This window comes from Takifugu rubripes, chromosome 14 (assembly GCF_901000725.2).
Source record: "Takifugu rubripes chromosome 14, fTakRub1.2, whole genome shotgun sequence".
NCBI lineage: Eukaryota > Metazoa > Chordata > Actinopteri > Tetraodontiformes > Tetraodontidae > Takifugu > Takifugu rubripes.
In genome coordinates, this window is record NC_042298.1 from 4156232 (window position 1) to 4171222 (window position 14991).

Here is a 14991-nt window from a genome sequence, read left to right on the forward strand (position 1 = left end):
ATATAGTTGAATGAGCAAACTTCCACTACCCAGCCAGCCATCAGAACGATCCCAACTACATAAGCCTGGTCCTGTTTAAGGTTTCTTCCTGTTAAAGGTTAGTTTTTCCTTGCCACTGTTGCTTGTTGGGGGTCAGGCGCTGGGATTCTGGAAAGTGCATAGAGACACCTTTGATTGCTATATAAATAAAGATTAATTTAATATGATTTATGCAAAAGGAGCAGTAATTCAACAAAGGTGAGCTTATGAAAACTGATTCGGAGTGCAGTGTTGTTGTGTATGAGACCCAGTTTTGAGTTGGCCTGGTGAAGAGGAAGGGGTGTCATGTCACAGGAAGGCCAGGATCTGGGCCAGGCTGGTCAGCAGGCTGTGGATCTGTGATCATCCTGAGTGTTTTTCACTTCACTACATCTCCTGTTTGATCTTATTTTCTGTTGACAATGACAGGCTGGCTTGGCCTGGTGGCCAAGCTCGGATTGTGCCCGAGGTTGGAGGTGCTCATTTGCAAAATGTGTCCTGAAAATGAGAGACAGAGACCCAAACTGTGGCATGTTGACCTTCATTCATTGAACCAGGGTTACCTTCTCCCACCATTCATGTCAGATCTAGTTTAACAAGTTTCAAAACTTCAACACTTATTTGCATAAAACATTTTCCTGACAAAAAGATTAACAAATCCACTCATTTCTAGCTTAAGCCCATAACCTTGTTCAAAATAACCCTTTATAAAAATAAACACAGAAACTCTGACACAAATTCACCGATATTATCATCTTTATTCATAGTACAATCAATCTTTTGTGGCATAAAAGAGTCCCCATCTTTGGTCTCCACTCTTGGAGCGTGCCAGTTTTTCTTTCCATCCATTCACAATTGCTAAATAGTCCTCGTCAGAGAATTCCTGCATGGAACAAAGAAGCCTTTAGCATGGTTCACCAATCGTTTGGTTTTGATATAACTGCACATTCTTAATCATAAATGAAGACTGTTGTTGTGATGCAGTTGTACCTCTATGAATTCCTTCCTGATGGCCTCTGCTCTCTCCAGCTCGGTCTCGATTACTTGGATGAACTGGGCGGTACGATCTTCTGCCAGAACGTTGCAGAAACCAGCTTCTGTGAGGAACTGTGGGAGAACAACCAGCAAAAACACTTTCATCATAAGGCGTCCTCTGCAGGTGGCCACGACAGGTTAGGACAGGGGTCAGCAACCCAAAATATTGGTTAGAGCCATATTGGACCAAAAAAACAAGAAACAAATCTGTCTGGAGCCGCAAAAAATTAAAAGCCTTATATAGGGCTTATAATGCTAATTTCCAGCTCATCCCGGGAAGAATGACGCACCACGTGGCTACACGATGGTGCTTTAAGTTTAACTTCCATTATAATGAGATGTTGAAATTAAATATTTACTATACACATTTATACAGCATTGGAAAACTTTAAGAATGTTTGTCACGTTTTTCCTCCTACAGAAAATATATTAAAACAATTTCCATTTTCATATTTTTGAAAAAGCTCCAGGGAGCCACTAGGGCGGCGCTAAAGAGCCACATGCGGCTCCAGAGCCGCGGGTTGCCGACCGCTGGGTTAGGATGTACAACTTTGTGATCACACACCAATATGACCTGCTCTGTATTTGATTGAATTAATGAAATTTTATGGATAACATTACTTTATATACTTGTATTTTTTCACATGGTTGTGAAAAAGAAATTGTTCTGTTTAGCATCAGACCAGATTCTTCTGTAATTGCAGTACCTTGCCATACTGTGGGGGTGTGTAGAGAATATAGCCTCTCTGTTTGACATAGGTCTCAAAAACTGGTGTCCAGGGTTTTTCCCCACAGCAGTAGTCACTGATGAGTAACTGGCCACCTGGTTTTAACCATGACTGGGGAAAAAAGAATGGAAATGTCACAAAAAACTACTAGGACGGAGCCGTAGATATCTGAAATACTCACATGGAAGCGTTTAAAGAGAGCGGGTTTGTTGTCTATGTGCAGGATTGTGTCTCTGCTGTAGATCACGTCAAAGGAACAGTCAGGGAACATCCTCTTAGTGGCATCAGCCACCTCAAACTGAACCTGAGTTTGTGTGGAGTTTGAATTAAAGAATAAATGAGAGATCAACAACCCAAGCAATCAGGCTAAAGAGAAATTCAGACGTACTGATGGCAGCTTCTCAGCGATGGCCCTCTCCATGGCAATGTTCACCATGTTCTCTGAAAGATCCAGGCCAATAACTTCTACTCCAAAGGTCTGGAATTTTTATTCTATTAGTCTTTTTTTTATCACATTACCTAAATATATTAACATCTCCTACTCCTACCTTTGCCATGTAGAAGTCTCCTCCACCAATTCCACAGCCAACATCTAAAACCTTCTGTCCTGGCTTGAGGTTGAGCATATCGACAAACTCCTGTTGGTGTTGAAAGGCTATTTATTCAAATGATTTTCTATTGATTAGTATCTAGAGTGATGCTAATCAGTAATATTCCTTGATGCTTCACCAACTTCCCACCTTGGTGGTGCTGGGCCCTCCTGTGCTGACATAACCCGCCCCGAACATCTTCTCGTAGCGCAGGATGCCACGGTTGGTGTACTGTTGGTTATCCAGGAACTGCTGGAAGGTGCTGAAACCATTCTGGGAGTCTGAAGAGCGGGAAACCTTCTCCAGCAACCAGCAGACCTGGTTTGGGTTGTTTTTCATCTTGGAAAGTAGAAGGAAGCTAATTTTAGAGACACTCATCACACAATAGTGTCCCCATTACTGAAAACTTTACCTCGATATAAGCCTGAACTTTCTTTTTCAGCACAATGTCGAACCCGATCTTCGGCCCCTCCGGTTCCTCTACATCTACTGATGAAACCAGGTGGCTGTATTGTGCATCAGTGCGATAATATGTGGGATTGAATTCCCTCTTTGTGTCACCTTGATAGAAAAGTTTGAATTGAAATGACAGCTATTGAGTCACGTTCCTGTTTGCAGATGTCAAAGTTTGGATGTTGCACCTCTACCTGAACGGTGGTTACAGGACTCTCTGAAAAAAAGAAATCCACCAGGCCGCAACCAATGTAAAGACTTCTTTATGAAGGTTTTGAGCTCCTCATCGCTCAGGTACATCAGCAGCCAGTTAGAGAAGATGAAGTCAATGCTGAGGAGTACAATTATACAATACAGATTAAGATTAAAATACAGGATATTAATTATAGGGATTACACGTGACAATTCATCATGATTGACCTCACTGCAACCACTCCGTTGTCCTCTACCGCCTAGAATCCGACCTTAACACCACTGGCACTGTTCCGGTAACGTGTCCCCCTGAGTTCGATGTCTGGAGTGGGGGCTAGAGGGGCTCTCTCCTCGGTAACACTATTCTGCTGTTATGCCACTGACATTCAGGTCTACTGTATATCTCAAGCAAACCTAATATCCCAGCAACCTTCTCTACCCATCTGCATCAGAGAGATAAAAACATGAATTTAAAACACATTACCTCCAGCTCTATCCTCCAGAACCTCCACTGGCTCCCAGTACCACAAGTTCAGTTTTAAACCCTTCTTCTCACCTACAAAACTCCATAACCAAGCCACTGCTCCACCAGCACGAGCATCCACAGCTTTGTTCCTCTCACTTGTACCGCTTGTCTCTACCCCTCACAACTATGCTTGGAACCGGTGGTGAAAGAGCCTTTTCTCTTGCCCCTACCTGCTGAAACTCACTACTCAAAAGCTTTTGTGACTGCGCTGACCACCTTTAAACTATTCATTTGGACCCACCTTTTAAATAAATTATTATGAACAGGAAATTTCTGGCAACAATGTCAGTTGAGACTATTGCTAAGTCATCAAACTGCAATTCACATCAATTCCACATTGCTTCTTTAGAGGGCAGCAGAGGGAGACATTATTGTCCACATCAAGTCTGAAGAGATGCCGTCTATGTTTCAGGGGCAAATCTAGGTTCAGAGCTTCGGGGGTGCTGAACCCCCAGCGTTCCTGGATGGCTCAAAAGTTTAAATGTTTTGCTCATGCCCAAAAAGGCAATCATTCTTGGGTGTGCCAAGATTCAAATGGACAATAGTTACACCCCCAGAGATGATGTCACACATTTTGCTCAATGTAGTCTGGTTGCAGGGATTTATTTGAGTTTTATTTGTTTTTCTTATGGCCCCTGCACAAATTCAGGGACCTTTCCTGTCCTGAAATGGGATGATTTATTTGGGATGACTCAAAGGTGCCTGTTTGTGTCACTTAGTAGGAAAGATAACAAGTGCACCGGTATAACTGCAAGTGAGCTCAAATTTGTAGTTGGCCCACCTGTTTTTGGGGATCTCCAGCTTTGTGACGTCAGATCGAATGAATGTCACGTTGCTATGGTGACCATTGTTTCGTCTGTTCTTCTCCACAAAGCTCTCCATGAAATCCACAGCCGTCACATGTTTGGCTTTGGTCAGCAGGTGGCTGGTGTAGCGACTGTAGAGACACATGCATGAATCTCGCTGTCTTTGGATCATCAAAGAACCATGATTTAAAAAAACGGGACCTGGACATTATTGGCTAATGTTCCAGAAGTGCTGGGTGTGTGTGATGTTTACAGAAATACCAAAGAGAAACTCAGATCATCCAAAGACCTCACCCGATGCCAGCTCCCAGTTCCAGCACGTTGGATTCCCTCAGGCAGGGCAGGATGGAGAGGATCTCGGGCAGCTCGTACTGCGTCAGCTCGTTGGCTTGAGAGTCCAACATCATTTCCTCCACCGTGGCCTCCTTGGAGTGCTCTTTCCAAAACTCTGTCATCTTTGTGCGTGCTGTAAGAAATAAACAGGCAAGAAAAAAAGGACTTAGCACCCAATAACTGTCATTAAATCCCAAACTACATTCTGGAATGTATCCGGGTCTGTTTTCAGGCAACGTTTTTATGACAAAGTTCAAGTGCATATTAAGCAACCAAGTGACCATTAAGTACATAACGTGATTCCGATCAAATAAATGTGCCTTAACAATCTGTGTAAACCCATTAGGCTCCAAAGTAACTGATGACTTAGGCCTCAGACTGCTGGACTCCATAAAATATTCTGCACGGGTGTTATCTGTAACCTTCCTGGAAAACAATCAGACTGATTAACCCAGCAGGCTGCAACAACCCCATAAATCAATAAACAGTGTCACATCAGTGCGCCGTTCCACTTTCTCCCAGTGGTCTATCCCAACTGTGTTATGTAACACATTCTGTTCCTCCTTCCTCAGAATTCCCGCACGGAGCAGAAATTGTATGGAACGCAAAGTAAAACGATCTGGTGAAGTCCAATAGCCCATCAGCCAGAGGTTGGGGAACGCGCACAGACGTGGATGAGAAAGAAGAAAAAAACAAAAACGAAGCAAGGCATTCACTCTTACTCTGTCCTGATCTCCCTGCAGCAGATCCGTGCCACTGACCTTCTGCCCGCAGCAGCGCTGCAAAGCAAGTTCTTCAATAATTGAACTCCGGGTCAAAGTCGAGCCGCAGTTCTGGTCTGTACAGTCCAGCATCTGGGTCTAAACTGCGCGATAAACCTTCCCACAGACAAAGCGGCAGCGCCGCGGGACAGCTCAGTGGATTACTGGCATTCCAGCACGGAGATATGCTGCAGGATTACTTCCACCAGAGTGAAGAACAAAAGTGCGTGTGCGAGCAACACAAGTTGGTAGACACTTATGCAGATCTTTTAAAATCTCCATTCATACCTTTTTCCATGGTGATCTCTGCTGGGTTTATTCTGCTATTCAGTAAAGTCTAAAACAATCAGCATGTGTTACAACAATTATCGGCCTAATTGTACTGTCACGGTCATGGGCGACCCAGAACCTCAGTGTGCGAGTCTGAGCGTGTGCAGGAGCCCTTTAAATAGCTGGACTCACATGGAGAAGAAGGTCGGACAGGGAGGAAAATGACCACAGACTCACCTCGCTTGACTTGCTGACGAGGATCGTCCAATGGGACACGATTGCGTAATGTTGCCTCATGCCGCTCAGTTAAGGTGGAGAGCAGCGGCTGCGGAGCGGACCGGCACATGGCCGCGGACAGCGCGCACTTTCCTGCTGGAAATGCTCAGTTTTAACCTGCAAACCAGTACTGGAACACTGACTGTTGGCCATGGCACCGCGCGCTCTCTCTTGACCCAGACCTGTTTCAAAGTTGTGTGTGCGTGTGTGTGTGTGTGTGTGTGTGTGTGTGTGTGTGTGTGGGTGTGTGTGTGTGTCTACAGTTGCTATTTTTTTCTTAAACAGTGAAAAACGTCCGTAGTCCTGTAAACTGGTTTAACTGGACCAGATGTGCAAATCCAGTGGCTGATGGATAATTAACAAGCTGGTTGTGCAATCTACTGAAACAGCAATGTAACCAGACAATCCCATAACAAGTTAATTTGGTAATTGTGTAAAGCTCCAAAGAGAAAAAAAGGAAATTAAATGTTGAAACAGTCTTACAACATTAAGTTTGCTTTATAAAGACTTTAATAAGCCACCAGGCATTATGGTTGCAATTATAATTTAGAAATGAAGAGTGAAGTAAAAATAAATTGTCATTGGAAAAGGTGGAGAGAGACGTCTGACTGGCAGCATATGAACAGCCTACTTGAGTATTGTGGCTACTCTTAACAATGTTGTTTGTAGGCTTACAGATGAAATGTTTTGTGACTTTTCTACAATAATAATTAGCAGCAGAATTAAAATACTAAAATGCCAACCCAAACATACCCTGTAACATGAGGTTACAATGACAAAGCCCTTTACAGACCACTGACAGGACTGTAGTCCTCACATCATATCACCAATAATGTGTTTTTGATTAAGACAAAGAAAGAGGGAAGCATCAAGCTCCTCTTGCAAAAGCTCAGTAAAAAAATTAACCTGTATAACAGAAGAGACAGAATTCTCACGTCTGACTTTTAAAGATCAATCTAGAACCAGGTTAACCGGTCTGGCACTGGTATATGGAACTATGCATACAGTGACAAGGACAAACGTGAACAATGAAGCATAGTTATCGCCTAACCCTAATGTATAGATGTTCACATAAACGCTTCTCCAACAGAACCTCTGCGATCTAATAACAGTTTGACTTTTCACACAGTTGCAACATCGTGGCCAAAGTCCGCCGCAGCCAGAATGAACTTGAAAATATCGGCAGGCCACAGTGCTCTCCTGAGCACACACACACACGAACTCTCACACGCACGCACGCACGCACGCACGCACGCACGCACGCACGCACGCACGCACACACACACACACACTTACACTTGTAATTGTATGGATTACTACAAACACTATTTTTTACATGTTTTGAGTTTGCAATGCTACATTGTGGCACAAATTTGTAATTGAATCCCCCCCACTTCCATCCCATTACATCAAGTTTGAATGTAATGTTCTAGTATCACTAAAAGAATAAATATATTATATAGAAATACGCTCAAGATATCCGAATCTATTTTACTTTGTATAGCACTGTATTTTATCATTAACCATTATAAACGATTAATACTTGTTAGAAATTGTGCTCTTTAGGTAGTTTTAGGGTAAATGTTTAGAACTGTCTTCAACATTCAACCTCAATAAACCAAAACTCCTTTAGAAAGTAAAACATGATGATCACATCAGGATAAATGGTGCCAGTCGGGACTACCGGTATATTACCCAACTTCACGAAAACATAAATGATATTCAAGGACTTGAATTTGGACATAAATTGAATTTTATTCAAAGACAGATGATATTACTGACAATGAAATAATGCAGATTTGAAAAAAATAATAATATATATTTTTTGCTCTCCAAGGTCACTTTATCCGCCTGTTCGCCTCTTCGAGCCAGGTGAAGAAGTTGGTCACGGATGTCACATTAACTGTGGATGACCTCCACTTAAAGAAGGTCTCATCCTGGATGACTTCTTCATCCCACAGCACATCAAAAAACATCCGCAGCAGACCTACACGGACACACACCGGCAAAAATCACAGGAATAAGTCAATGGAAAAACACCACTGGCTTCTGAATTTGTAGTTCAAAGTTAAAATGAACAAAGCCGTGACTGTTGAGGTGGATAGATGGGACACTCACCATCAGGTTGGTCTATGTGGACCACCAGCTGCTGCACAACGTTCAGGGCCACCAACTGCTTGTGGTCATCCTTGATGAACCTCTTGAGGAGGCTCGCTCTGTCGAGCAGCTCATAGGTTCTCAGTGTATGAACCCCACCTGACAACACAAACACTCTCTTCACACCACTGTAAAGAACCTGAACACATCTAATCATGGGCCATAAAGTGTCCCAGACTGGTTTTGTGCTCACATCATGTAAAACAGACGTCTATGTGGAGTAAAACTAATTAATGTTTTTGGACAGAAACAGGCTGAGTTTTCTGCCTCTATGTGATATTATAGAACACTTACAGTCAACAATAACTGACTGGCAGACCGCTCTCATCAAGGCCCTCACAAACCCGTCTGATGACCTCTGCCTGTTGTTGAGGGTGTTCTGGGAGGGGGGAGAGGAACATTTGTTAGTTTCATGCCTACCGTCACAATCTCTAGAAAAATGCAGTTTAAAGGTCATTCTCATCGGTAGTTACCTGGATCCACTCCTCTATTTTATCATTGACAGGTTTCTCCTGCAGAAGTCTTTTTAGTGCTGTGTACATTTCGTCTTCGTCACAGAACCAAGAGGGCTTTGATAAGGATCCACCTTTTGGGGTGGTCTTGTGTTCAACTGCAAAGAGCAACAAGTAGTTTAAAACCCCATCCAGCTTTAAAAATGCACCCAATCTTTTGGCTTTTTCAATTATTTACCTGGAATTTTGCTGACACCCTGATATGAGCTGCTGCCCAAATGGCATCGCTGCTTCCTTTCTCCATCACAGGAGCCCTGATTGAACTTTTCAGGAATCTTTTTTACGTTAAAGATTTGGCTGCGATCTGCCGGCCTGCCACCACCTCTCCGTTGCATGGTGGTTATCGCTTTCTCCAACTCGAGCATCTCCCTCTCTTCTGCCTGCTTCACCTCTTGGTGAAGCTGCTGAATGGTTTTGGGCCCTTCATCTCGTCTTCGGGGCACCCAGTTGTTCTGAAGGCCACACATGAGATGTGATGAGAATTCAACTTGCAGACTATATTCATGATTTAACCATCAAAGAGTCTCACCTTTCTCAGGGCCAAAAAATCCTGCAACATGAATTTGATTCTTGAGGACATCTTCTGCTCCTTCACTAGTTGGCTTATGTTACTACAGTAGCTATCAAGTTTTAGCTAAAAGGAAAAAAAGAAAAGGAAGAAAATAAGAGTCCCGCTCATTCAGTGTGTGTGTGTGTGTGTGTGTGTGTGTGTGTGTGTGTGTAGCGCACAGCTCTCCTTACCCTCTCAGTCCCAGTGTCCAGATCTTTCCCCACTGTGGACAGGAGCTTGCACACACACTCCAGAGACTCCTCGCACTCGTCCTGGAGGAGGTTGGCTATGCAGGTGTGTATGATGGGCTCCCAGAGCATCTTGAGCTTAAAAAGCTCACCAATAAACCTCACGGTCCCCAGTAAACGCACACGGGTCTTGCGTCTGGTCTGCTCCAGTTCCTTTGGGGGCATATTTGCATGTATTGAATTTAGGTGAAACACTAAAGGTTACATTTAAGTTTGCGTTCCAAATCTAACTATTCTACCGTTCTTGCCAGTGGAGCAAGCACAATTTTGAAGGAAAAAAAAAGTTCTCACGAAAGGTGCATTTATAAAGCTGAGCTTCAGTCCAATAATTGCACTGGCATATTTGGTTCCGCTGTAGGCGTGCCGATACTCACCTCATGAGCAACAGACACATCATTTTCCTTTTCTGTCAGGAGTCCTCTGTTCTGGAACTCCATCTGGCATCTCGTGAGCAGACGTTTATGGAAGAGGACAAAGTCATTGCTGCTTGAGGACGAGACCCTCAGCTGATGTGGGAAAGGTTTGGCATATTAGTAACAATAATTTGGTCCAAATTCAACCAATCGTACAGACAAAGAATGCAGAGTTTACCCCCTTCAGATGGTGACACATCTTAGCGTGGGTTGTGCTGTAGCTCTGCTCAGACAAAGCTTTGTCAACGATGAGCTCAACGACCGCGTTCAGCGTCTCCTCAGTGTCGATGTTGAGCTCATCCACCTGCTTCATGAGGCTCTCAAACATCTCAGGGGTGAGCTTGTTCAGGATGCCCCGAAAAGTTCTGATGAGCTTCTCAGTCTCTTCTGTCCGTCCGTCTCCCTCGCCACCACGCTGGGAGCTTCCGATGGAGGGAACCTGTCCTGCTTGGTAAATGTTAGTGGTCATAGCTGCAGTCTGAAACCACAAGAAAAAACAAAAAACAAACATTTGCTATGATTTAGAACGAAAAGTAATTTTATACTGTCACATACAAATACACCAGTTTCTTTGAAGTGTTAAATGGTTTCGACTTCATTTTTACTTTACAAGTAGGGAAAATGAGGGAAAATTTCACCTTAAAGTTTCCATAATGGCCTGTTTTTTTTGTTTGGGGATTTGAATGGGGGTGGCGGTATCTGTTGGGGACTGGGCTGAGGAGTGGAGGGCTTTTAGTTCAGACCCCAGTAGGTAGTAGGGGAAGGTGTAAGAAGCACCGCCTAGTCAGAGCACTGCCGAGGTACCCTTGAGCAAGGTACCAAACCCACAATAGCTCACATAGGGCCCTGTGATGAACTCAACCAGGGGTATACCCTGCCGTCGCATATATGGGTGCCCTCCCCATGACCCCTTAGGAATACATTATAATATGAATACATTTGGTAAAATTGCTAAGGAAAAGAAAAAAGTTCATAGTTTCTAGATGACTAAAAGTGCAGCCTTGTAAAAGCTCAGTGGCAGTTATCTTAAAACTATCAGAAAGGGGAGAGTTCACTCACTTGTAGTAGAAAGGTAGTATTCAGACTGGAGTTTTGCTGGTTCTTCCTTTTTAAATGTTAGGATTTACTTTAACTGTTAATATTTTAGCAGGCACTTTGGTTTGGATTAAGCTTTACAAACTTTCAGTGGGATTTAACTATGTAGACTCTAGGTCTTTTATGTGAGGTCTTTTGCCTTTAATTCAATTAAAAAACCCTGTCTTTAATGTTGAGACTTTGATCCTTTGACCTTTGATGCGCTCTGTAACTCTGCCTCTCCAAGCAGATCCCCGCCCTCTGGCTTTGTGCACGTTTTTGTTCTAACAGTCAATCCTCCGTCGTCTTTGTTCTTTAGAAGTGATCTCGCTCTCATCAGTTTTATTCCATTAATTAAACCAAATTCATTTCTACTGTGTCCATTAAGAATTCCGCAGGTCTAAAACCAACTCATCTGTGTTAAAGGTGAATGGCAGCAGTTGTGAAGCATGTGGCAAACTTTGCAGACACACATGTTTCAGGCTGCTAACATTGGTGTTAATTTGTGTGACGGTGATTGTAAAATACAATGTAACTTTAACTGGACTCAGGGTGACATGAGTATCGATTTCTGGGCTTGTCGGGTCGGTGGTTGACTGGACCACGATAATAATTGGCTTGCGAGAGGAACGCAGAGCATCCTATTTGCCCACATGTGTGGGTGTACGTAGGTTTTTTGAGGGTGTATTTCTGCATGAACATATTCATTTTTGTGTGTTTTCCAAGTGTCAGCACCCAGGTAGGAGATGCTCTGTAACTAATAAGGCGCACCATTAAACCACAGAGACCAGTCAAATCTTCAACGGGCATGAGAGAGAGAGAGAAAGAGAGAGAGAGAGAACAAACAAAACAAATGAAACCAAATAATTCTGATGTGGTTAATATATACGTTACTAATATTTACATATATGTGTCATTCACTTATTGCCCGCTAGGTGTCGCCAACACGCTCAAACCTACGCACATCTGGAATGTCAAGGAACTTCAGTCAAACTCTTTTAATTTAATTTTACCAAAGATGTAAAACTCCTTATAGATGCAATGAACATGTCAAAACTAGCAGGACAAAGAAGCTTCATCCTGTCACAACCTGTAATTATACACACAACCTTTCTAATGTTTTTGAATGTATCCTGGTGCAACAATGACCACAAGATTTCCTGCTCTTTAACAAACATCACTCAGCTTTCAGGGCATTGCCATTATATTGTATCTAAAGCATTAAAACAATGAGGGGATGTTTTGCACAAAAGGCCCATTTTTGTGCTTCGGTTCCCAAAAGACGTTTAAAGACCATCCCCTCTTTCATTGGTACCCAGAGCAGGCTTTGGGTTTCTTGCATGAGGAGAGGTGTGATGATGCTAATAGCCCACAGTGAGTGCAACTTGGACATATTCATGAGGCTTTTCATGGGCAGATGGTTTTGTTTTGTTTCTGTGTGCAACGCAACAGAATTAGTTGCTTCTCAGGGGACTGAAGAGAATCTGAGTTCACATTAGAGAGACACAGGCAGAATAACCCACATCTGCTGGAGAGCTGCTGCTGCAGGTATAAACAGCGAGTAAAACACACGCGCATCAATAAGATCGAGAAAATAAACAAAGGCGCGTTAAATAATTCCCCCATCCCTGGAGGAAATCAAGTAATTGCACTCGACTTGAACTTGAGGGCAGATGAGTCGTCAGTGGAGGAGAAAAGCACATTTTCCCACACGAGAGACTCGACAGAAACCGCCAAACCTTGTTTGTGGGCTTTTTGTCTGGATGATTTTGATGGTAGATTAAACATATATGAATATTCTTATGAATTTAACAGCAAAAGAGTCATCACGCTAAAGCAGCACCTCTGAGGCCGACTGACCTCTGATCTGTTCTCTGATCTGACCTCTGATCTGACCTCTGACCTCTGATCTGACCTCCTTCATTTCTTGATTAAGATAGAATCATGATGCGCAGTGCTTCCAGGTGAATGTCCTTGTCATCCAACTGCAAAGGAAAAACCATTTTCCTCCATTTTAATTTCAATAATTTGAATTTATTTCAATCCAGTATTTTGAGTATTTAATTGTATATAATCCATATTGAGCCATTTTCATGGTGTAGAATGAACCCTTGGCTGAATCACTGGCGGACACTGTTATTGTGTCTTCTGGGGGAGGTTGGACATCTGTTCCTACAGCCTGGTGGAGACACTTCTTCTGTCACCTTTGACCTCTCCGGGCTCTTTCCAGGGTGAGTCTGCATCCATGCACAAACTCATGAGGAGAAAGTGTGCTCAGATATACCACAATTCAGACTTTAGTGACACTTCTGAGGCACATGGAGGGAGTCTTTACCTCCAGGTTATTTCCCTTAAATTTGTGGGAGCGTGTTTGTCCAGAACAGAGGACTTTCCCACAGTTCGACGAGAGCGCCAGCGAGCTGCTGTCCCGCTGCGATCTCTGCCTGGAACTGCAGACACACGGGAGAGTTTCCCCGCTGAGGAAACCGTCAGGGACGTGGAACGTTCCCCCCAGTGGCGGCGAGCTTGGAGAAGCAGAAATCTCCCTGTTGTGCTGCGCTAATCCTCCGCTGAGGGAGCGAGGGACCTCAGACGGCGTGGAGCTGTGACGGCAACGCTTTCAAGGGTACCGATGAGGAAGAGTGGTGCGGGATGACAAACAGGTAATTCTTATTCATCCCCTAACAACTGGCAAAGTCACTTTGAAAGTGCTACAAACTTTCTCTCAGTACAAAAGCACACTGTTATAATACGTTAAGTAAACAGTAATAAACATATCAGGACACAGCGTGAATCTTTCCTTTTTTTTGAGCAATTGTATCATCAGAATTGATAAACCCTGAAGTCTACTCGACGGCTGGCATCACATTTATGACACAAGAGTCTGTCTGAGGTTTTATTTTATGCTCCAGCAAAATTTCTCAGCTTGAGTCTAATAAAGCTGCACATTAGGTGGCAGCATTTACCCTAAAGATGCAGCCACGCCGGCGGGCAGCAAGGTGAGCGCTAAGAAGGTGTTTAACGTTTTTAACAAATCACACGCAGCCTGAGCCTCTGTGGGGGAGCAAGTGCGCGCCTTTTTTTCTGCTCCCCCAACGGACTGAATGATTAAACTGCATTATTAATCTACACGCCTTGAGTTGAAGTCCTAAACTACAAATCCCAGTAACAACAGAGGCAAATCAGCATTAAATACACCAACAATGTGGTTTTCTGACTGCTTTCGCTCGCTGCAGCGGTGCAGCTGTGAGACGGATGATTCACAAGCATCAAAAGGAGCCTGACCATGCGTGGGAGGTGCGGTATTGTCTCCCCAGACCTCGTCCACCAGGCTGACGGTGTCTCTGGTTGTCACAGATCTTCAGTGTCGGAGGGATCCACGGCAAGACTTTGATAACAACCAGGCACGTTTGACCTGCTGCAGGGTCAGAAGCAAATGACACAATCTGTCCAGGCGTCATCGGCACACGATGCGCGTGCTCACTCCAACGTGATGGAGACCTTGAGGTGCTTGTTTATGAGCTTTTGGACCGAGCCCATCTGTGCTTCCGGTCGGGCCTGGTGAGCCTCTGTCCAGGGCTGCAGCTGCAATAAATAATCAGGGAATTCCGATGCCCTTGCACACAGAGCCGACGCTCACCTGCATAGTAGACGATGTCCGTGAGGTGGGGGGGTTGAAGAGGAACAAAGGGACGGCCATGTGGGTCGCCTGAGATGGATTCCTGCCTCCAATGAAGTGAAGAGGAATAAATATGATGTGGCACATAAGTGGCAGAGGTCCATGAGTCTCTATGGAGCAGCGCTGGACCGTTGAGGAGGGACAGTATTGTGAATATTGTTGGGTTTACGGCGACGTCGGCCATTTCTGCAGGCTGAGGATGCAGCTGCTCGTCTGGGAGCAGCTCTGCCGGCCGCAAGAACCGCCGCCACAGCCCGACGCAGCCGAGCTCGGCCGCTTTGAAGACAAGTGTCTCCGCCACCAAGCGAGCTAACATCTAGAGAAAACTGCAGCCCAGCACAAAGGAAGCAGCGGCATCTTCATTTATATT

The 14991-nt window shown here is 44.1% G+C and overlaps 2 protein-coding genes and 1 long non-coding RNA gene across 6 annotated transcripts; 1 reads left to right on the top strand and 2 right to left on the bottom strand.

Moving 5' to 3' along the window:
- Positions 1 to 756: 756 nt before the first annotated feature.
- LOC101075688 (phosphoethanolamine N-methyltransferase 3-like) lies at positions 757 to 6195 on the bottom strand. Of its 3 annotated transcripts, none has more exons than XM_011610542.2 (12): positions 5950 to 6195; positions 4643 to 4814; positions 4324 to 4479; positions 3019 to 3155; positions 2784 to 2932; positions 2522 to 2710; positions 2330 to 2419; positions 2170 to 2259; positions 1963 to 2085; positions 1761 to 1892; positions 1009 to 1125; positions 757 to 901 (listed from the first exon to the last, which is right to left on the bottom strand). In XM_011610542.2, exons 1-12 carry the CDS (start codon positions 6056 to 6058, stop codon positions 791 to 793), a joined length of 1575 nt encoding a protein of 524 aa, XP_011608844.2. In that variant the 5' UTR covers positions 6059 to 6195; the 3' UTR covers positions 757 to 790. The 3 variants fall into 3 exon arrangements, with proteins under 3 accessions (XP_011608844.2, XP_011608845.1, XP_029702710.1); XM_011610543.2 differs by lacking the exon at positions 5950 to 6195 and adding an exon at positions 5731 to 5889; XM_029846850.1 differs by lacking the exon at positions 5950 to 6195 and adding an exon at positions 5404 to 5877.
- On the top strand, positions 5570 to 10197 carry LOC115252282 (uncharacterized). Its single transcript, XR_003890688.1, has 3 exons — positions 5570 to 5686; positions 9869 to 9975; positions 10056 to 10197. It is a non-coding gene; the product is annotated as an uncharacterized lncRNA (long non-coding RNA).
- On the bottom strand, positions 6702 to 11029 carry LOC115252281 (eukaryotic translation initiation factor 4 gamma 1-like). 2 transcript variants are annotated; one of them, XM_029846852.1, is made up of 9 exons: positions 10928 to 11029; positions 10047 to 10346; positions 9830 to 9961; positions 9399 to 9608; positions 9187 to 9291; positions 8836 to 9109; positions 8619 to 8755; positions 8107 to 8524; positions 6702 to 7975 (listed from the first exon to the last, which is right to left on the bottom strand). In XM_029846852.1, the coding sequence occupies exons 2-8, from the start codon at positions 10335 to 10337 to the stop codon at positions 8372 to 8374; spliced, it is 1302 nt and encodes a 433-aa protein (XP_029702712.1). In that variant the 5' UTR covers positions 10338 to 10346; positions 10928 to 11029; the 3' UTR covers positions 6702 to 7975; positions 8107 to 8371. The 2 variants fall into 2 exon arrangements, with proteins under 2 accessions (XP_029702712.1, XP_029702711.1); XM_029846851.1 differs by lacking the exon at positions 10928 to 11029 and having other exon boundaries at positions 10047 to 10416.
- Positions 11030 to 14991: the final 3962 nt, after the last annotated feature.